At 47.5% G+C, this 16,066-nt stretch overlaps 3 protein-coding genes across 4 annotated transcripts in view; all 3 read right to left on the reverse strand.

Moving 5' to 3' along the window:
* Positions 1 to 16,066, reverse strand: part of LOC119396434 (major facilitator superfamily domain-containing protein 6-A) — a 77,349-nt gene that overhangs the window by 29,800 nt on the left and 31,483 nt on the right. The window lies entirely within an intron of this gene.
* Positions 1 to 16,066, reverse strand: part of LOC119396435 (major facilitator superfamily domain-containing protein 6-A) — an 86,640-nt gene that overhangs the window by 29,201 nt on the left and 41,373 nt on the right. The window lies entirely within an intron of this gene.
* Positions 1,762 to 14,312, reverse strand: LOC119396436 (major facilitator superfamily domain-containing protein 6). The gene is made up of 5 exons (XM_037663656.2): positions 14,210 to 14,312; positions 10,248 to 10,357; positions 8,484 to 9,770; positions 2,398 to 2,550; positions 1,762 to 2,324 (listed from the first exon to the last, which is right to left on the reverse strand). The coding sequence occupies exons 1-5, from the start codon at positions 14,284 to 14,286 to the stop codon at positions 2,209 to 2,211; spliced, it is 1,743 nt and encodes a 580-aa protein (XP_037519584.2). The 5' UTR covers positions 14,287 to 14,312; the 3' UTR covers positions 1,762 to 2,208.

The raw sequence follows: 16,066 nt of genomic DNA on the forward strand, positions 1-16,066 counted from the left end.
GCGAGTAAAGTGTTGGTTAGGATAGTAAGCTTTGAATTTCCTTGGGTGATGAACGTGCCTTCTCTACTGTACGACGTCAAATTTAATACTGTGGAATTCAAGGTAAATGGGCAGACTGTGGTTCTACCACAGTCCACGCGCCTAAGGAGGCAAGATTTCTTTACAGCTTTCTGCAGTTCAGACCTGTTTGGCCTAAGGCTTGTGCAAGGTTTCTTTTTCAAGGTAAAAAAAAAAGAAATACCGGCGCAACCAGTACTTTTTTCCATCATTTAGTAGGAAAGTAGCGAATCCACCTACCGGTTCGACGTGTGGGCAGCGTGGAAATTGAGATGACCCTCAAATGCCACCATCCATTGAAATTCAGTTTTGCGTATATCAGTGTCTTGATCAGTTTCAAGATAACGAACAAAGCATTGCGGAACAACGTTAATAACTTCTAGCGCTCATTAGAGGGGCCATGACACGCAATTTTCATTCGTAATCTCTGTTATGTGGGTTAATCCTTGTGCGTTCACAAACAAGCTGGCGAAATTTTAATGCTTTCGGTCGAGCACTGACTAACTTGTAATTCAATATTTTTTACAAACACGCGAGCGGCCTGAGAGTCTGGCAACAATGGCGCAATAGCAAGCCGTGACGTAACAAGCTGCTTGCTGTGCGAGCGCCTGCACTCCGGCGAACGCCTTCGTTCCGAGATCAGCTGCGCGTGCAATCGAAATGTTTGATCGTTGTTCAGCTTCGCATCAAAAGTGAACGATTTGCAGCGGCTGAAACCTTGGTAGAAGACAACGGCTGTGCTCCATGCAGCACATGACGTCACACACGCCATGACAAAATGGCGGTCGCTGGCGGCGGGCGAGGTTTATAGCTGGCGACTTCTAGGGCTTGTTTTGCACTGAAATATTCTTCTAAAATACATTTCTCATATATGTACAGGCACAATATACCCGCTACTTCTATTTTTCGTTGAAAACCGCAAATTGTTGGGTGAACGTGTCATGGACAATTTAAGTTGTTGTAGCGGCATGAACACACACGCTGTAAGAAATGTCCTACTGACCTTTTTATTTACAAGTTGATGGGCATGACAGAAGAGGAGGACGAATGAAATCCACGGAGGTCAACCGCACGTACAGGCGTCCGGTTTGCTACCCTACGAACACGTAAAATCCGCGGCGAATGTAAACAGCTTCGCCGCGGTCCTCTCGCGTTGAAGAAACAAATGGGTTGTAGCCCGACAACTAGATATGAGTTTGTGTGTTGGGCTCGCAAATAACAATTACGGAAACATGATTTGTGAATATATATCGAGGGAAGGATGAGACGCATTCATACCTTCTGCTGGAGCTACTTAGTCCACGCGCACCGTGGCTCGTCGAGGAACAGAAGATGGATCATTCTCGGCTAGGCTGGAAAACCCATCAATTTGTTGTGAAAAGTTGCGAGCCGCGTATGGCACAGCCTTCTTGACGTATATACAGAGAAATGAGGGACCTTGTAAGAAAATTCAGCTTATTTACGCGGGCAACAAATAGTCTATTTTCTTTTCTTCTTTTCTCTCATCCTGAAGTGGACGGGCGTGGTATCCTGATTAGGAGAATATTGCTGGCCTGCTTCTTTCTATGTACTTATGGTCTCTTTTATTTGTTTACTTGAGTAATAACAATAATACCAATACAGAGGACGCCAACAATAATAAAATAAAGAGAACAGAGAACAGGGGCCGGAATTCACAAAACTTTTCGTTCGTAAATGCGTTTTTCCATTGGTCAGCGGGCTTCGCTTATGATATATCCCGCATCGTGATTGGTTCAAATATTCTCTTACGAAAATTTTTAGCTTAAGTCGTTTTTGTGAATATGGGCCCAGGACTTCGCATCACGCTATAATGAAACCGCTTAAAATCCTTGATTTCCTTTTACATCGTGCCGGTGTTCTGCAAGAGCGTGCAAAAACTGGGCTAGTTCTTTGAACTTCATCGTCAAAGCAGCGCAAAAAGACGGCGACGCGCTGGCTGTGTCGTTCTTCTTCTCGTGTCGCCGTCTGTTTGCGCTGCTTTTACCATGTAGATGTTCTAGTCAAGTATTTCGCATTGCGGGTCACGTGAAGGTTGTCTATACGATTCGTGAAGGTTGACATATACGATTCTTTGAACTTAGCCTGCTACGTGGATCTAATGTAACCGCACATCGAAAGCGACTTCGATTGCTAAAGTTTGGACGAACTTTCCACGAGCGTCTCGTGTTCAAGCTTCGGCGAATAGCGTGGAGGACCACATGTGCTGCCCGAAATAGTAGATGGCTCAGGCTTCTCCGGTGTAATATCTGCGAAGTAGAAAGGCCGTGTCAACCAGGTAAAACGTATACGTGGATTGATACAAAGAAGGCGCGTGATTACCGTATTCGTGATCGGCAGTACAGCGTAGGAGCAAGTAACAGAGCGCACTGAGGAGCGCGGCTGCCACCGATGAGAACCCAATGTAGCGGAAGGTCAGGCTCGCTCCGATCTTGTCGACGCTGAGGCCTCCTACCAAGCTGCCTGCTGCCGAACCTGTTCGTGATGGAAGGGTAGTATAGTTATTGCCGTTGTTATCAAGCATGTGGTGGCTCTCCGTCTTGGGCCCATCGAAACTATAGAGTAATTTTAATACGGGACAATTGCAATACCCAGCAGTTATTGCTAAAAGCAAAAATATAATAGCAAGCAATATTTGTGAGCAATGCCAACGACTCCACCTTGAGCCCATCAAAGCCAGTGGTATTTCAATGCGGGGTACTTAATACCGAACCAGTGTTGCCGTCGGGTGGACTTGAAAAGGAGCCGGAACTCCAGCCAGAAGTAGCCAAAGTAACCATGCCATTTAATTATATCGCCAAATTTGCAGCCAACTAGAAAAGAAGTATTGAGAGTAGTGATTTTATTTTTGATCATTTAGTAATACCGTTTTCAATACACAAGACCACAGAAATAAGAGCACAATATTTTCCCTCTTACCTGCTCTTCAAGCCACAGATAAGCTGCAAATAAATGAGTAAGCTATAATAAATTCAGTGCGCCTGCATATAGCTCATGTAGGATAGAGAGTTCTCGCCAGATAGAGAGTAATCGTGGAACATCAAACAAGTCGGTAGGAGCATTAAACGTTGAAGCAGTTTTTAAGTGCGGAGCACTTTAGGGGTCCGGCCTGTCATATGTTGCCGTCACTTGGCGTAACGCAGGCAAAACCACGTATAAAAACAGAAAGAAAAGAGGAAGCAAGCGAGAAATAGAAAAAAGAAAACGTAGGATGCAAATAGAAAGAGCAAGAAAGAGAAAGAAATAAATAAAGAGAGAGGGAAAAATAAAGAGAAATAAAGAGAGAAAAAAGACAGAAAGAACTGGAAAAGGAAAAAAAAATTCGGCAGATCCCACGTACCGTGCGAATCGATGTTATGCGAAGCATGCGCAGGAAGGTGATGTGTCGCAATTTTTCACATTGAGCGGAACGTTGCGGAATGAGGCTAGAGAAATGTGTAAATGGTATACGCACACACATATTTTGAAGAGTCGCACATGTATTATATAATTAGTTGCTTACAGTTGCTTAACGATGCCAACAGCAACATAGGAGTTACCAACACTAAACTCAGTAAGCTGATATGTAGTGCTTATATTCGTCAATAGTGGATAGCGCGAATTCGAATAGGACAATGAAGGAATACAGATGCACAGGACCGGCGCTACTCGCTACTAAGCTTTATTCAGAAAAGTTTCCCTAGATATATACGCAGCCGAGTGGCACGCGCACGCGCACTGCACGTACGTTACAGTCACAGTTTCAGTTAGAGTTGCGTTACAGTTGTTATGCTTATACTTATCCGTTATGACGGAGAACGCACGCACGTTTCACGAAACCGTGCGCCTTTGTGGAAGGGGTTCTTGGCAGTTCTTGAGTAAGGTCATCATCACCGTGATCAGTGAACACCAGTAGCTGGACAGGACTTGTATCGTATCCGTTCGTCATTGCGGCTACGAACGGTCTAAGTGTAGGGAAGTGCCAGGTATACTAGAGCTGGTAGAAACCGCGGATTTCTTTTACGAAGAAACGATCTATGATGCCTTCTGTCCTGGACATGGCACCGAGGTCTTGTGATGGCATGTCCACATCCAAGCTGTCTTTCATGCCGTCGAAGAACCAGGCGTTGTTGGGTATTGATGATGCTGAAGTCATCGGTAATCATGAGGGACATCCTCCTCTCGGCAGTGTTATTGTAGGAAGCATTGACCCCAGTTTTTGCGTAATCCACGTGGTCGACGTTGTGGACGAGTGGATGGCAGCCCAGCGTCTTCCAGGGGCAGGGGCGTAGGCAGAAATTTTTTTCGGGGGGGGGGGGGGCACCTCCTTGATCTGTAGTGGGGACGAGCAGGCAGATGTGGTCGAGTGTCATTTTCTGCTCTGTATGCTATGGCAAAAAAAAAATTTCGGGGGGGGGCACGGGCCCGGTGTGCCCTAACGTGGCTACGCCCCTGTCCAGGGGTGCTCTGTCGTCAGCTTCCTAACTTTCCTTGCGTCGACCGCTGTGGTGTAGTGGTTACGGTGCTCGGCTGCTGACATGAAGGTCGCGGGTTCGATCCCGGCCGCGACAGTCGCATTTCGATGGAGGCGAAACGCTATAGGCCCGTGTGCTGTGCGATGTCAGTGCACGTTTAAGAACACCAGATGGTCGAATTTTCCAGAGCCCTTCACTATGGCGTCTCTCATAATGATATCGTGGTTTTGGGACGTAAAACCCCAATGATTATTATTGTTATCACTTTCCTTTCGTGTCAATTTGTATGCTCGCGGTTACTGCGTTGATTGAGACTCTGTTAACACCTGTGGCACATACCCGCATAACATGAACTCTGGTATGCGGGTATGTGCCGCACGTGACTGAGGGAAAGGGTTTCATGACGTACGCGACAGGTGTTTTGCGATATTCATGTAATCACCAGTGAATCGTGTTCGTCCTACACTCATCCTATGTTATGCAAATTTTGGCATATTACGACCTATGGAGACGACCGGGAGAGCGTCCAAACGTAGGCGGCTAGATAGATAGATAGATAGATAGATAGATAAATAGATACGTAGATAGAAACGCCCGAAGTGCCTGAGGTTCGCTAAGAAATGCTTCGCATTTAAAAAGTCACAGTTTGGCCTCAAGGGCGAAACAATGAATGCGATAGCAAGAAATTGGAATGTCACAGGAAAAGCGGCAAACCGCTAGAAACTTGCTGCGCGCTCCTCAAGCGCAAAGACGCAGGAAAAGAAAACAGACTTGCAGCGCACTGCTCAAACACAGAGAAGGACGCACGAAAAGAACGCACAGATATATACACAGGACGAGCGCGAACTGTCACAGTTGTTACTTCAACTAGCCACTACTTTGGCTCTTCTAGCTAGCAGCTCACCCCTTTTGCAAACGCGGCCGCTACAGCGGGCAAAGTGACCTTCGTGCGGTCTATAGCTTCAACGCAAACTTAGAGGTGAACGCACAAAATGTACAAAACTCGCCCTCAAGGAATAATCGCGCAAGCACGGTCGACCACGCCTTCAATAGAGTACAGGTTGGAGGCGCACATCTGAATTCCGGCGAAACACTAGAGAGTTTTAGAATTGGGGACCCAAGAAATTTGCGAGCCGCCAGGACGCTTGCATAGAACGCAAGCAACTCTCGGACTCTTGCGTTCGCGTTGTCCCGTTGTCCCAAGAACCTGTGGCGCCTTGCTTTGGGCGGCGAACGAAACCGGAGAGCGCGCGACCTCAAGAGAAGAAAATAGATACGGCGCTTGGCATTGGCACGTGAAGCCACGGCTCGTGTTCCCTGTGGGCGTCGATTCTGGTCACTAAAATAAAACTTCATTTGGTTCTAGTTCGTACATATTCTTGAGGCTAAAATTACAGCGCAAACGCACTTCTTTGTCCTTCTTACATATTCTTTACTTCTTTGTCCCTGCACCCATCTGAATATGATTGCGTGTATTGGCGTATCTAATACGCTATCATCCTTGTTACACGTTTTGGTTTATAGTTATTGCTGTGTGCGCACGTGCGGTAAGGTTGCCTAGGGCTTATTATGCATTGGCATATGAAAGAATAAAGTAGTTGTTAGTCAGTGGTGGTGCCGTAGTTTCTTTTCTTCGTGGGTGTCTTGGGCGCTTGCGCTGTAATTTTAGCCCCAGGATTCTAGTCACGGCGTAAGATATATACTGTGATTCTATTCCACTCGTCTCGTTTCTTCCCTCCTGTGGCATAAGCCTACAAGAGCCAAAGCGTTCCCACTAGCTCGCGCCACCACGAGACACGGGACGGTCTTCTTTTTCCCTGGCCGACTAGCCCCGAGTGGCGCGGCGCTAGAACCCCAAAATGGAAATCTAGCGTGGGTCGCCAGCTATAAAACGCAAACGCAGCGCGGGCAACGATGCAGCATCACCTGAGTCTCGCATAATTTTAATTTCGCCACTTGTTGCATACCGTGTGTTTCACCCAACGCCGCGTGCGTTTGTATTCTGCCGTTAGTATTCTGGAGAACGACTGACGCATGACGTAATTGTCTAAGGCAGCGCGCTGCGAAGCGAGGGTCGCAGGTTCGAATTTGGTCCAGCATTTGGGAATTTTTTCTTCTAAATTATTTTTATTTGTGGTTTTTATTTATATATACATACATATACATAAACCGGACATGACGGCGACGGCAAAAATCTGCCGAGATTGTCCATATAATTGCTATCGCAATAAAAAGAAAGAAAGATAGGACGAAAGAAAGAGGAAACCGAAGAGAAACAAAGAAGGCTGCCCAGCACCGCACTTCCTTCAGGCTTGGCCCCCCTAGTGCGAAGGTGCCTTAATTTTTCTTGGATCCGCAGGCCAAATTTCATTAGTAGCTTAAGTAAAGTAACCGCAAAAACACACGGGACACAGAAAGGGACAACACGAAGTGGTACTGGCAACTGTGCATTTAATGAGACAACCCCAAGCTTATATAGATCAGACACACGTGTGAACCGGAAAACAACGTGATATAAAACGATAACAACACAGAGCGACCACGGAGTGCGAAACAGGTGCTGGACAAGCGTCTTAAGACAACAGAGGCGCCGTGCACGTAAGCATCACGTGAAAAGAAACATAAATTCGTTCTGAGTGAGAGACTGGCGGCGACGTGCACGACGCAGTTTCCTTCCTCGAAGCATCGCATAGTCACAGACTCCACAATCTCTCATTCTAGCTGATCAGTTTTGCTTTCGATAATCTCGGTCTGAGATAACCTAGGCGAGTAGTCACAGCAGCTACGGCAGTGATTAGTAGAGTTTATATAATACAAGCACAGCTTCAGATATTGAAATCTGGTTAAATCTGAGCAGCCCAACTTCTCTTGTGGATCTCTGTTCACATGAGTACACGCACCGCAAAGCGGAATCAGAAACTTGCGCGTAGCATCAGCGTAGATGGCGGGCAGCGTAAGCAGCGTGCTAGCCACACGTTTGTCAACATGCATGCAACAGCTGGTATTTGCAGGCACACCGCGCGTTGCGTTGGCGGCCTCGATGCGCCAGCCTTCTGGTTGGGGGAGGACGCGCGCGTGCATTGACTAGCACGACATAAAAGCTTACAAAGAATGTATTTTATCTTAAAATAACGAGAAAAATGGCTACCTAATGAACCAGAACAAAAGTCCAAAAGTAGCCAGAAAGTAGCCATGGAGCCATGAAATTTCCGTCGCCAGACGGGGTCGAGAAGTAGCCAATTCGGCGCAAAGTAGTTGCCAACGGCAACCCTTTACCGAACATTTATCGCTGGAAGCAATTGGCCAATAGCAAACAATATTTGTGAACAAAGCCTTTTGTGTCTCTCACTAAGATTCACAAATCACCTCTTGATCGCTCCAAATTTTCGGCGCGATAGTTGTAGCCGCTTATGACACTGAACTGATAATAACATGAAGCATGACGGTTACTGTCACGGAGAACGACAAGCTGCTTTCTCTTCATAGCAATTTTGCAAAATCTTTTAATTTTGTGCACAGTGCTTTCTCCTTAAGAACGTTTTCTAATTGGGTGGCGTTCAAGAGACTGCCACTTCAGACAGAAACCACGAGCACGGATAGTAGGGCTCATGTCCATGACTGGATATCTGCTCCTCCGTTTGCGTTAAGCCAGCTCGAACGCTATGAACTGTACCACAGTTTCCGCTGCGGAAATTGTTTCCCTTTGTTGCGGCAGCAATCGTTTTTACAGGGAGCTGCAATGGGCGCGCAGCGAGCAAGTTAACAGCAGGCAGCTGTGTCGGCTTGTACGTGAGGATGCGCCGCGTGGAATTATTGTGCAAGAAAACTTTACATTAATGTTTTAACAGTATGCAAGATCGTCCCGTACAAAAATCCCGAGAGAATGGATTAAGCGCCATTGTTTTAAACAACGGATTACAGCAGTTGATTAAAATACTGAGCGCTTATTCTTACCGACACCATCGTAGTTGGCTCCGAGGATGCAGACCATTGAGGCGGCTGTTCCGGGTCTGGCCTTCTTCTTAGCGAACACAGCCATAGTTGCGTACACCATCGGAAAAATGGCTCCCCCAACGATGTTCACGGCAAGCGATCCCCAGACATCCTGCAGGAACGAATAGCCGATGGCCTTGCAGGCGAACAGCACGAATGCCACTGAGTAGGAGTAGAAGTACCCGATCTTCCTCAGTATGTACGTCGACAGGAAGAACAGCACGGGCTCAGCTCCGAAGCACTGAATTGTCTTGGTTAGGCCTATGAGGTACGTAGGTGTTCCCAAGTCTTCCAAGAACCACGTCTCGAACGCGTTGAGAAAGCCCATCAAGGATCCCGCCAGAAATGTGAAAAACGTAAAGAGCAGGATCTCGGGACTTGACAAGAGCTGCGCGATATCCTTGAAGAAGTTGACGGAGACTTCGGCGACGCGCATCCTTGGCACGGAGAGGATAAGGATCATGTCTAGAAGCATGGCACTGGCGAATACGTAGAAGCAGGGCCTGTAGTCGGTGAAGTTTTCGCTGCTTGCTACGTCCACAAGGTATCCAATCAGCGGCGACGTCATGCCGTAGCTTAGGGTGCCGAAGAGACGTTGTCTGCCGAAGACTTCGATGTCCGAGCCGAGCGCATTGCTCACGGCGGCGTCGCCGACGTTGTTCAGCGCTGCGGCCAACGCGAAGCCCAGGATAGCTGATACGGCGTAGATCCAGAAGTTTGGGTTATGGTACAGTGCAGCATCGCAAGAGCACTTCATATCGCCAGGAACGACGAGGAAGTCGTTTGCTAGTGACTCGTTATTCCGAAGGTCCTTACATGGTTCAGACCCATTGGCCAACACTATGTTGCCGTCCATGGTAATGCTAACGCTGACCCCTTCCCACAGACGTTTTTCCGTAGACAACACACAAAATAAGGAACCGCTTCCGCTAGAATGACACCGTTCCGATCCTGAAGTCCCTGTGACGTCGAACGCCCCCGGTGGGCAACTCAGATGACCATGGTATGTCGCGCCATCAGATATGGCGCTGGGGCAGAAGAAAGCGATGCCGTAAAATATGGTGCATAGAACTTGCAGCACTAGGATGACGGCAGTGACGTTTCGAGTTCGGTCGATAATAAAACCGCACACTGGCTTGAAGACGACCGCTGTGAGCGGCATGATGGCGAAGATGACCGCCATCGTAGCAGGGCCAATACCGTTTCGTCTTCCCACAACGGCGATGTACGGTCCGACGCCAGCTTCTCCTATGGGGAAGCAAACAAGAAAACGGACGAATTTAAATTGTATTCTGCTCATCAAGTCGGGGCCGCGACATGAAGAATGTCGTAATCAAACGCAAATCAGAGGGACACATTGTGTAAATTTAACGCAGCGTTGCATTCAAATGAAAGTATAGGAACATGTTCCAAACCCACTGTCTTGGACCTTTCCATCGGAGACCTTTCCATTCCCTTGCGCCAGCGTCTTGTAGAGCTAGCCCGATCGAATCTGAAAGGGGTTAGCTGCTAGCGTTACTTTGTATAACATTCTAATTTGTTGCTATTGCATTCATTGCTTCGCTCCTGTGGCGAAACTTGTGACTTTTTCTATAGGTAGCCAAGCATACTCAGCCGTCGTTATGAATTACCAACTTGCCCCAAAAATGCTGCTCTCATACTCAGCCGTGTAGGTGAGCCGCCTTGCCTATAACTTGTCCGTTCTTTATCTAGTACTTTACTAACCTGCAATGAATAGAAAGTAGTGCAGCTTGAAGGGCAGTAGTTTGCGGTTGATGCAGGCCGGAAGCCAAGAGTAGGTCGTCGCCGGCGTCGACGAAATCGTGTTTCGATTCCTGCATCATGAAGAGAAAATCAGGTCTGCGTGCATATGCTTTAAGATCGTCACTACATCGCCACTGGTAAGGCAAACTGCAACTCATGAAAGCTAGCTTTAAAATTATGAAAACAGCTGACTGTTCTTGAAGCGTAAAGGGATGCGAACCCATATTCGTTGGGCTCCTTTGGACGGACGTTGAGTATTCCTCTGAATGAATCCAAGCGTCTGAGGTATAAATAACTCTCTTTCAAAATCGTATGCTCACTTCGTCTTTCACTCACAGTCACACACATAAAAAAGAAAACTCTTCAGCCATTGGATCTATGAAGTTGGCTGTTTAGAAGCACGATACAGAATAAAACAGGAAAGAAAACTGCTAGGTTTAGGAGTATGACATGTTACGTTGGACCAAATTGTGTAAAGGAAACCGAAACATGCACGCTCACAATGTACGGAAAAGCTACACAATGTGGTGACCGTGAAACAAAGGGAACGAAAACAACCAGCTAATGCCTAGCATGCAGGCCGCAGAGTGACTCCCAACATAAGCGACATAACAATACAGGGACGGTTTCCTTCCGCGTGTATGCTAAAGCACCCGAAACCGCAGAAGCAAACATCAGTTTTTTTTTTCCTTTTAGTGACGTCGCCTGTATGTGACCCATTAAGTGAACAAAGAAAAAAAAAGGAGACTTTATCCGTGTTTGTTAGGTTTCTGATGTCTACAAGCATTCGTCATTGACTGTAACTGCACCACCTGCTTCCTCTGTTCAGTAAACGCGCTCACTTCGTTGTGACCTCTATAACAACCACTATCTCCCTCTTTCTTTTCTTCTATCCTTCTCTACTTATCCTCGAACCACCTCTCCTGTGCAGGGTAGTCAACCGGAACCATCTCTGGTTAGCCTCGCTTCTTTTCTATGCATTATTAAATGCGAAGCATTTCTTTCTATCTACGTATCTATCTAGCCGCCTACGTCTGAGTGCTCTCGTGATCGCCTCCCTAACTTGGTCTAGACCAAAATTCGCATGGGAGGATTTGACGAATATGACTCTCTGGTCATGACATGAATAACGTGAAAATCCTGTCGCGTACGTCGTCAAACCCTTTTTCCTCCAGACACGTGTGGCACATGCCCGTGTGGGATGCCGTGTCGATGTAAGGACGCATCCCAACATGAAACATAACGACTGTTTATTAGCGTAGTAGCAGCAGAGGGGGGAGCATACCGACGCTGCGCTCAGTCGGGTAGTGAAGGAAGGAAGGATCACTTCCGAGCTTGGCAGCTTGGTTTTATAGCCACCGTCGGTGACGTAAGCCTCCGGTGACGCCGCGCTGGCGCTGTCCCTTATCGGAGGCGTGGTGTAGCATGCAGCCGTGATACGCCGGGCTAGCTAGTGACAATGCGGTGGCTGCGCCGTCTTGTGTGCAGTGTGTCGCCACACCCGTTTACCACGGGCCGCAATGTACGGGTATGCGCCACAGGTGAATGACAGTTTATATCTACCAAGGAACGGCGAGAAGAGACATTGGTAATTTAAATGCGAGAGCGTTAAGAAAAAAAGAAACGCCAGGCCTACGCTGAAATCGCAGCACAGTCACAGCGAAAGCTGGAAGAGCGGCGTTTCTAGAGCCCCTTGTAAGCTCTCTTGGGGCTACAATACAAGTACACTAGAAAGGTACCCTATACGCCATAAATCACAATTTTTGTGAAGTTGGGAAGCACCTACTAAGCCATTATTCGTCATTCTGCGGAGAAGCGAGGCACCAGCTACACGTCTGTAAGGCATTATGTTCACTTTGTTGACGCGACGACTGATGACGATGAAGAATTATGGCTCAGCCCTTTGTAAAGGGGTTGGAAGCTTTAAACGGCCCACCAGTTATGTAATTTGCATTCGGTGACGCCCGGTCGCTATTTCCCTCTCCCGTCATGCTGTATAACATACGTTGACGTGGGAGAGAGACGGGGGGGGGGGGCGAAGAACTTTACTGAGACCCCGAGGAAATGGATCATGCGCTTATGGGCTTCCTTGGCAACCAATACAAGTGCACTTGCGAGGAACCAACTACGCTATAAATAATTGTAATTTTACTGAGACCCCGAGGAAATGGATCATGCGCTTATGGGCTTCCTTGGCAACCAATTCAAATGCACTTGCAAGGAACCCACTACGCTCTAAATCATTGTAATTTTACTGAGACCCCGAGGAAATGGATCATGCGCTTATGGGCTTCCTTGGCAACCAATACAAGTGCACTGCGAGGAACCCACTACGCTATAAATCATTGTAATTTTTTAGAAGTAGGGCAGCATGCACTGTGCCATTTTTCGTCATTCTACGGAGAGCCGTGGTACCTGCTAAACGCATGGAAGGCATTATGCGCACCTTGTTGATGCTGTGCCTTATGACGACGAAGAATTATGGCAGAGCCCTTTGTAATGGGTTGGAAGCATTCAACAACCTACTCGTTGCACAATTCGCATTGTGTGACGCCTGGTTACAGAATTCGCGTTGTGCGACGCTTGGTGCTTATTTTACTCCTCTGCCACGCTATATTTCCTATGCTAATGTGGTTCCTTGCCGACATGAAACCTGTATAGGACCTTTTTGCAAAGCAGTTTCAAGCACCGGCATGGCTCAGAGGTTGAATACTGGGCTCCCACGCAGAGGGCCCAGGTTCGAACCTCGTTCCATCCTGGAATTTTTTTCTATTTCGTTTTTTTTTCTTATTTCGAGCGATACTGGTTACGGACACCGGCGGCGGCGGCGGCGGCGGACAACTACGGCGCCAAAAACGGCCGGTGAAATGATCTCATAACAGCTTTCGCTGTAAAACCGACCCCGTCAGCGTTGACCCCACATATGCAAAGAATAAAAACCAGAATCCCAGCAGGAATCGAACCCCGGCGTTCTACGTGGCAGTCAGGTATTCTACCACATAGCCACGCCAAGTCTAGAAACTGCTTTGGAAAAACATCCTATGCAGGCTCAATGTCTGTGCAGCGTCGACTGTGGTTCTGGTGCTGGCTAGGTACTTTTCTAAGAAAGCAATGAACACTGCATATGCACTCATATTATATAAGCGTCATGTAAGGTTAATGTCTGTTGTTCCAGTGCTGGCTCTGCTTTTATAGCAATGTGATAAACATTACATTTGTATTCCTATATGATTCAGCAAGCTATATTCAAGCGTTGCTCGACCCCGGAAGAATACACTAACGAAAGTTGCGCATGATGTTCGCATCATCGCACCGTAAGGTGCACAAGCTTCGTTTCGATAATACTGACGTATGTGCTGTAACGCGAGTACTGACGTTATGTCGGACCATAAGTTACCCATTTAAACGCCAGCGTTGTCGACGTGCCTGGCAAGACCACCATCTGTACACAATTACTCCACTTACAAAAACACGTCGAACCACCCCGTAACGCTTGGCTCAAAGCTAAAAAATGCATTATAGAACTAACTACTCGCTGACTGCTTCGCATGAAACAGATTCCCAGAAGGCGTGGGATCTGCCGAATTGTTATATCCCTCGCATTGGTAATAGGAAAATGGTACAGCCCGGAAACACCAACTATAAAAAGCACAATGTACTAAAACTATAAATTCCACCAACTGCCCACTTAAATTGGAATTGCGTACAGATTTCGTAGACAGTCTTACGGACAACGTATATCTTGACTGATATTCTACGGCATTTTCTCTCATTCACTCTCTGCTGAATAAATACTTTGTGCAAAGGATTACTACCCATCAACACCGCCGGTTAAAACGTTACTTTTATCCGCAACACTTCGTAACTAAAACAAAGGAGCGTGACGAAGCAAGTAAGAACGATACCAAGCTGCACAAACTTACCAATCGGCGCATGCTTTATCCGCCTTCGCGGTCACGACAGAAGAAGCAGGCGCTTCCACAGCAGTGTCTGGGGCCATTATGAATGCGCTGTTGGCACTTCGCACGCTTGTCGTTATAAAGCGAAAGCCCACGTGAAGGTATACGTTTTAAGAGCGGCCTCCACAACGTATGTCTGTTGCCGCAAGCTGAAAAACACCACGTTGCACTTGCCGCGGCTTTGGCTCTGTCTGTTTGAGTTACTTTTTTTATACATTCAATCCTCACAGGCATCGCCCTTTCCTGCTCACTTTCCCTCGAAATTTTTAATTCCCCCTCGACCCCCGACTCGCTTCTTGTTCTCAGCTTCTCGGTATACGTAGTAGATCAAGTGAGGATGCTAGGAACGATTGCTTCTAGTTATTCAACACCCGCTACCACTCGAGGAAAAAAGTTAGCCTAAGCTCGTAAGAAAACACGCGTTGCTTCACTTGTCACCACCGCTCGCTTCTAAGGTCTCAAATGCGCTGTAATAATCGCTTCGATGCCATGGTCGCAGCTGCATCGTTTCCTTGCTCGAGGTCGAAGGACGCGCTTCCGGTTGACATGTCTGCCTCATTCTGGCCTACTTTATCTGCAGGCGTCTGATGAACGGCTAAATTTGCAGAAGCAATGTTTTCTGGAACGTCAGCACAGCGCGCATAGTCGAGCTAAGCTACTAAGATGACTTTCAACGGTAGGCTCAGCTACGGCCTTCAGCTGCCGGTCCGTCCGTTACGTTATCGCATAAAGACGTTCCTGTTGTCTTAATAAAAATTGTTGAGGTTTTACGCCACAAAACCACGATATGATTGTGAGAGACGCCGTAGGGGAGGGCTCCGGAAATTTCGACCACCTGGGATCATTTAACGTGCACCTAAATCTAAGCACACTGGCCTCTAGCATTTCGCCTTCATCTAAATGCGGCCGCCGCGGCCGGGATTCGATCCCTCGACCTGCGGTTCAGCAGTCAAGCATCGTAAACCATATAGACCACCACGGCGGGTGCCCCTGTAGTCCTACGGACCGTAAGATTATGGCCACTTTGTCCAAAACAATAAAATACAATATGACGCGGGTGGGAGAAGGTTAGAGCTAACCCTATACCCCCGCCCCCCTTCTGCCCCGCCTGATTTTGTAGTTCTTTGCGCTACGTAGCCACAGTTTTGCAGCCTCTGAGACAGTACGAACCGACTAGCCCAAAAACAAGCACTATACATTTCGATATGCTGAGTTCTTGTGTTGGTACCATCGCGAAAGCGAAATACAGAGTAGCGCACGCACCGACGAAGCAACTCGAAAAAGAAAGAAAAAAAATGCCGAAGGCCAATTTAATGCAGTTGTTGGAACGGTAAGCGGAGCGTGCGTGCCTGTTCGCGGCGTTCTGCTCCACCTGCACTGTGTTTCGAAGCGTATACAGGCAACACTTGCAGTATGCGCCCTTGCTTGGCAAGAAGCCTCCTGCAGTTCGGCTCCATGAAACAGCTGCAAATGCCGCACGCTCTTACAATGCGGCTTCGTATACGCTCATCCATGCTTTAACGAGCCACCGCGGGAACGTTGTTGCTCGACAGAACCATGTGACCAAAAATGTTCTATATATTTAAAAATAACCTGCACATAATGTATGCTCGCATAGGCGCCTCTTAAGGCACGCATACTTCTAATAAACTGGCACATAGTGTTCGACTGCTGCCGAGCTTTTCCTATATAGTTCTTACATTTATGCCACCCCGTCCATCTGAAACGGTGCATCAGCCCATTCTTTTTGTCAATCCTCCAGAATACGTGCGCGCCACTGTGCGACTATACTATCGACATGCGCGGGATGGTACTTCACTG

Source organism: Rhipicephalus sanguineus, chromosome 6 (genome assembly GCF_013339695.2).
Source record: "Rhipicephalus sanguineus isolate Rsan-2018 chromosome 6, BIME_Rsan_1.4, whole genome shotgun sequence".
Classification (NCBI taxonomy): Eukaryota; Metazoa; Arthropoda; class Arachnida; order Ixodida; family Ixodidae; genus Rhipicephalus; species Rhipicephalus sanguineus.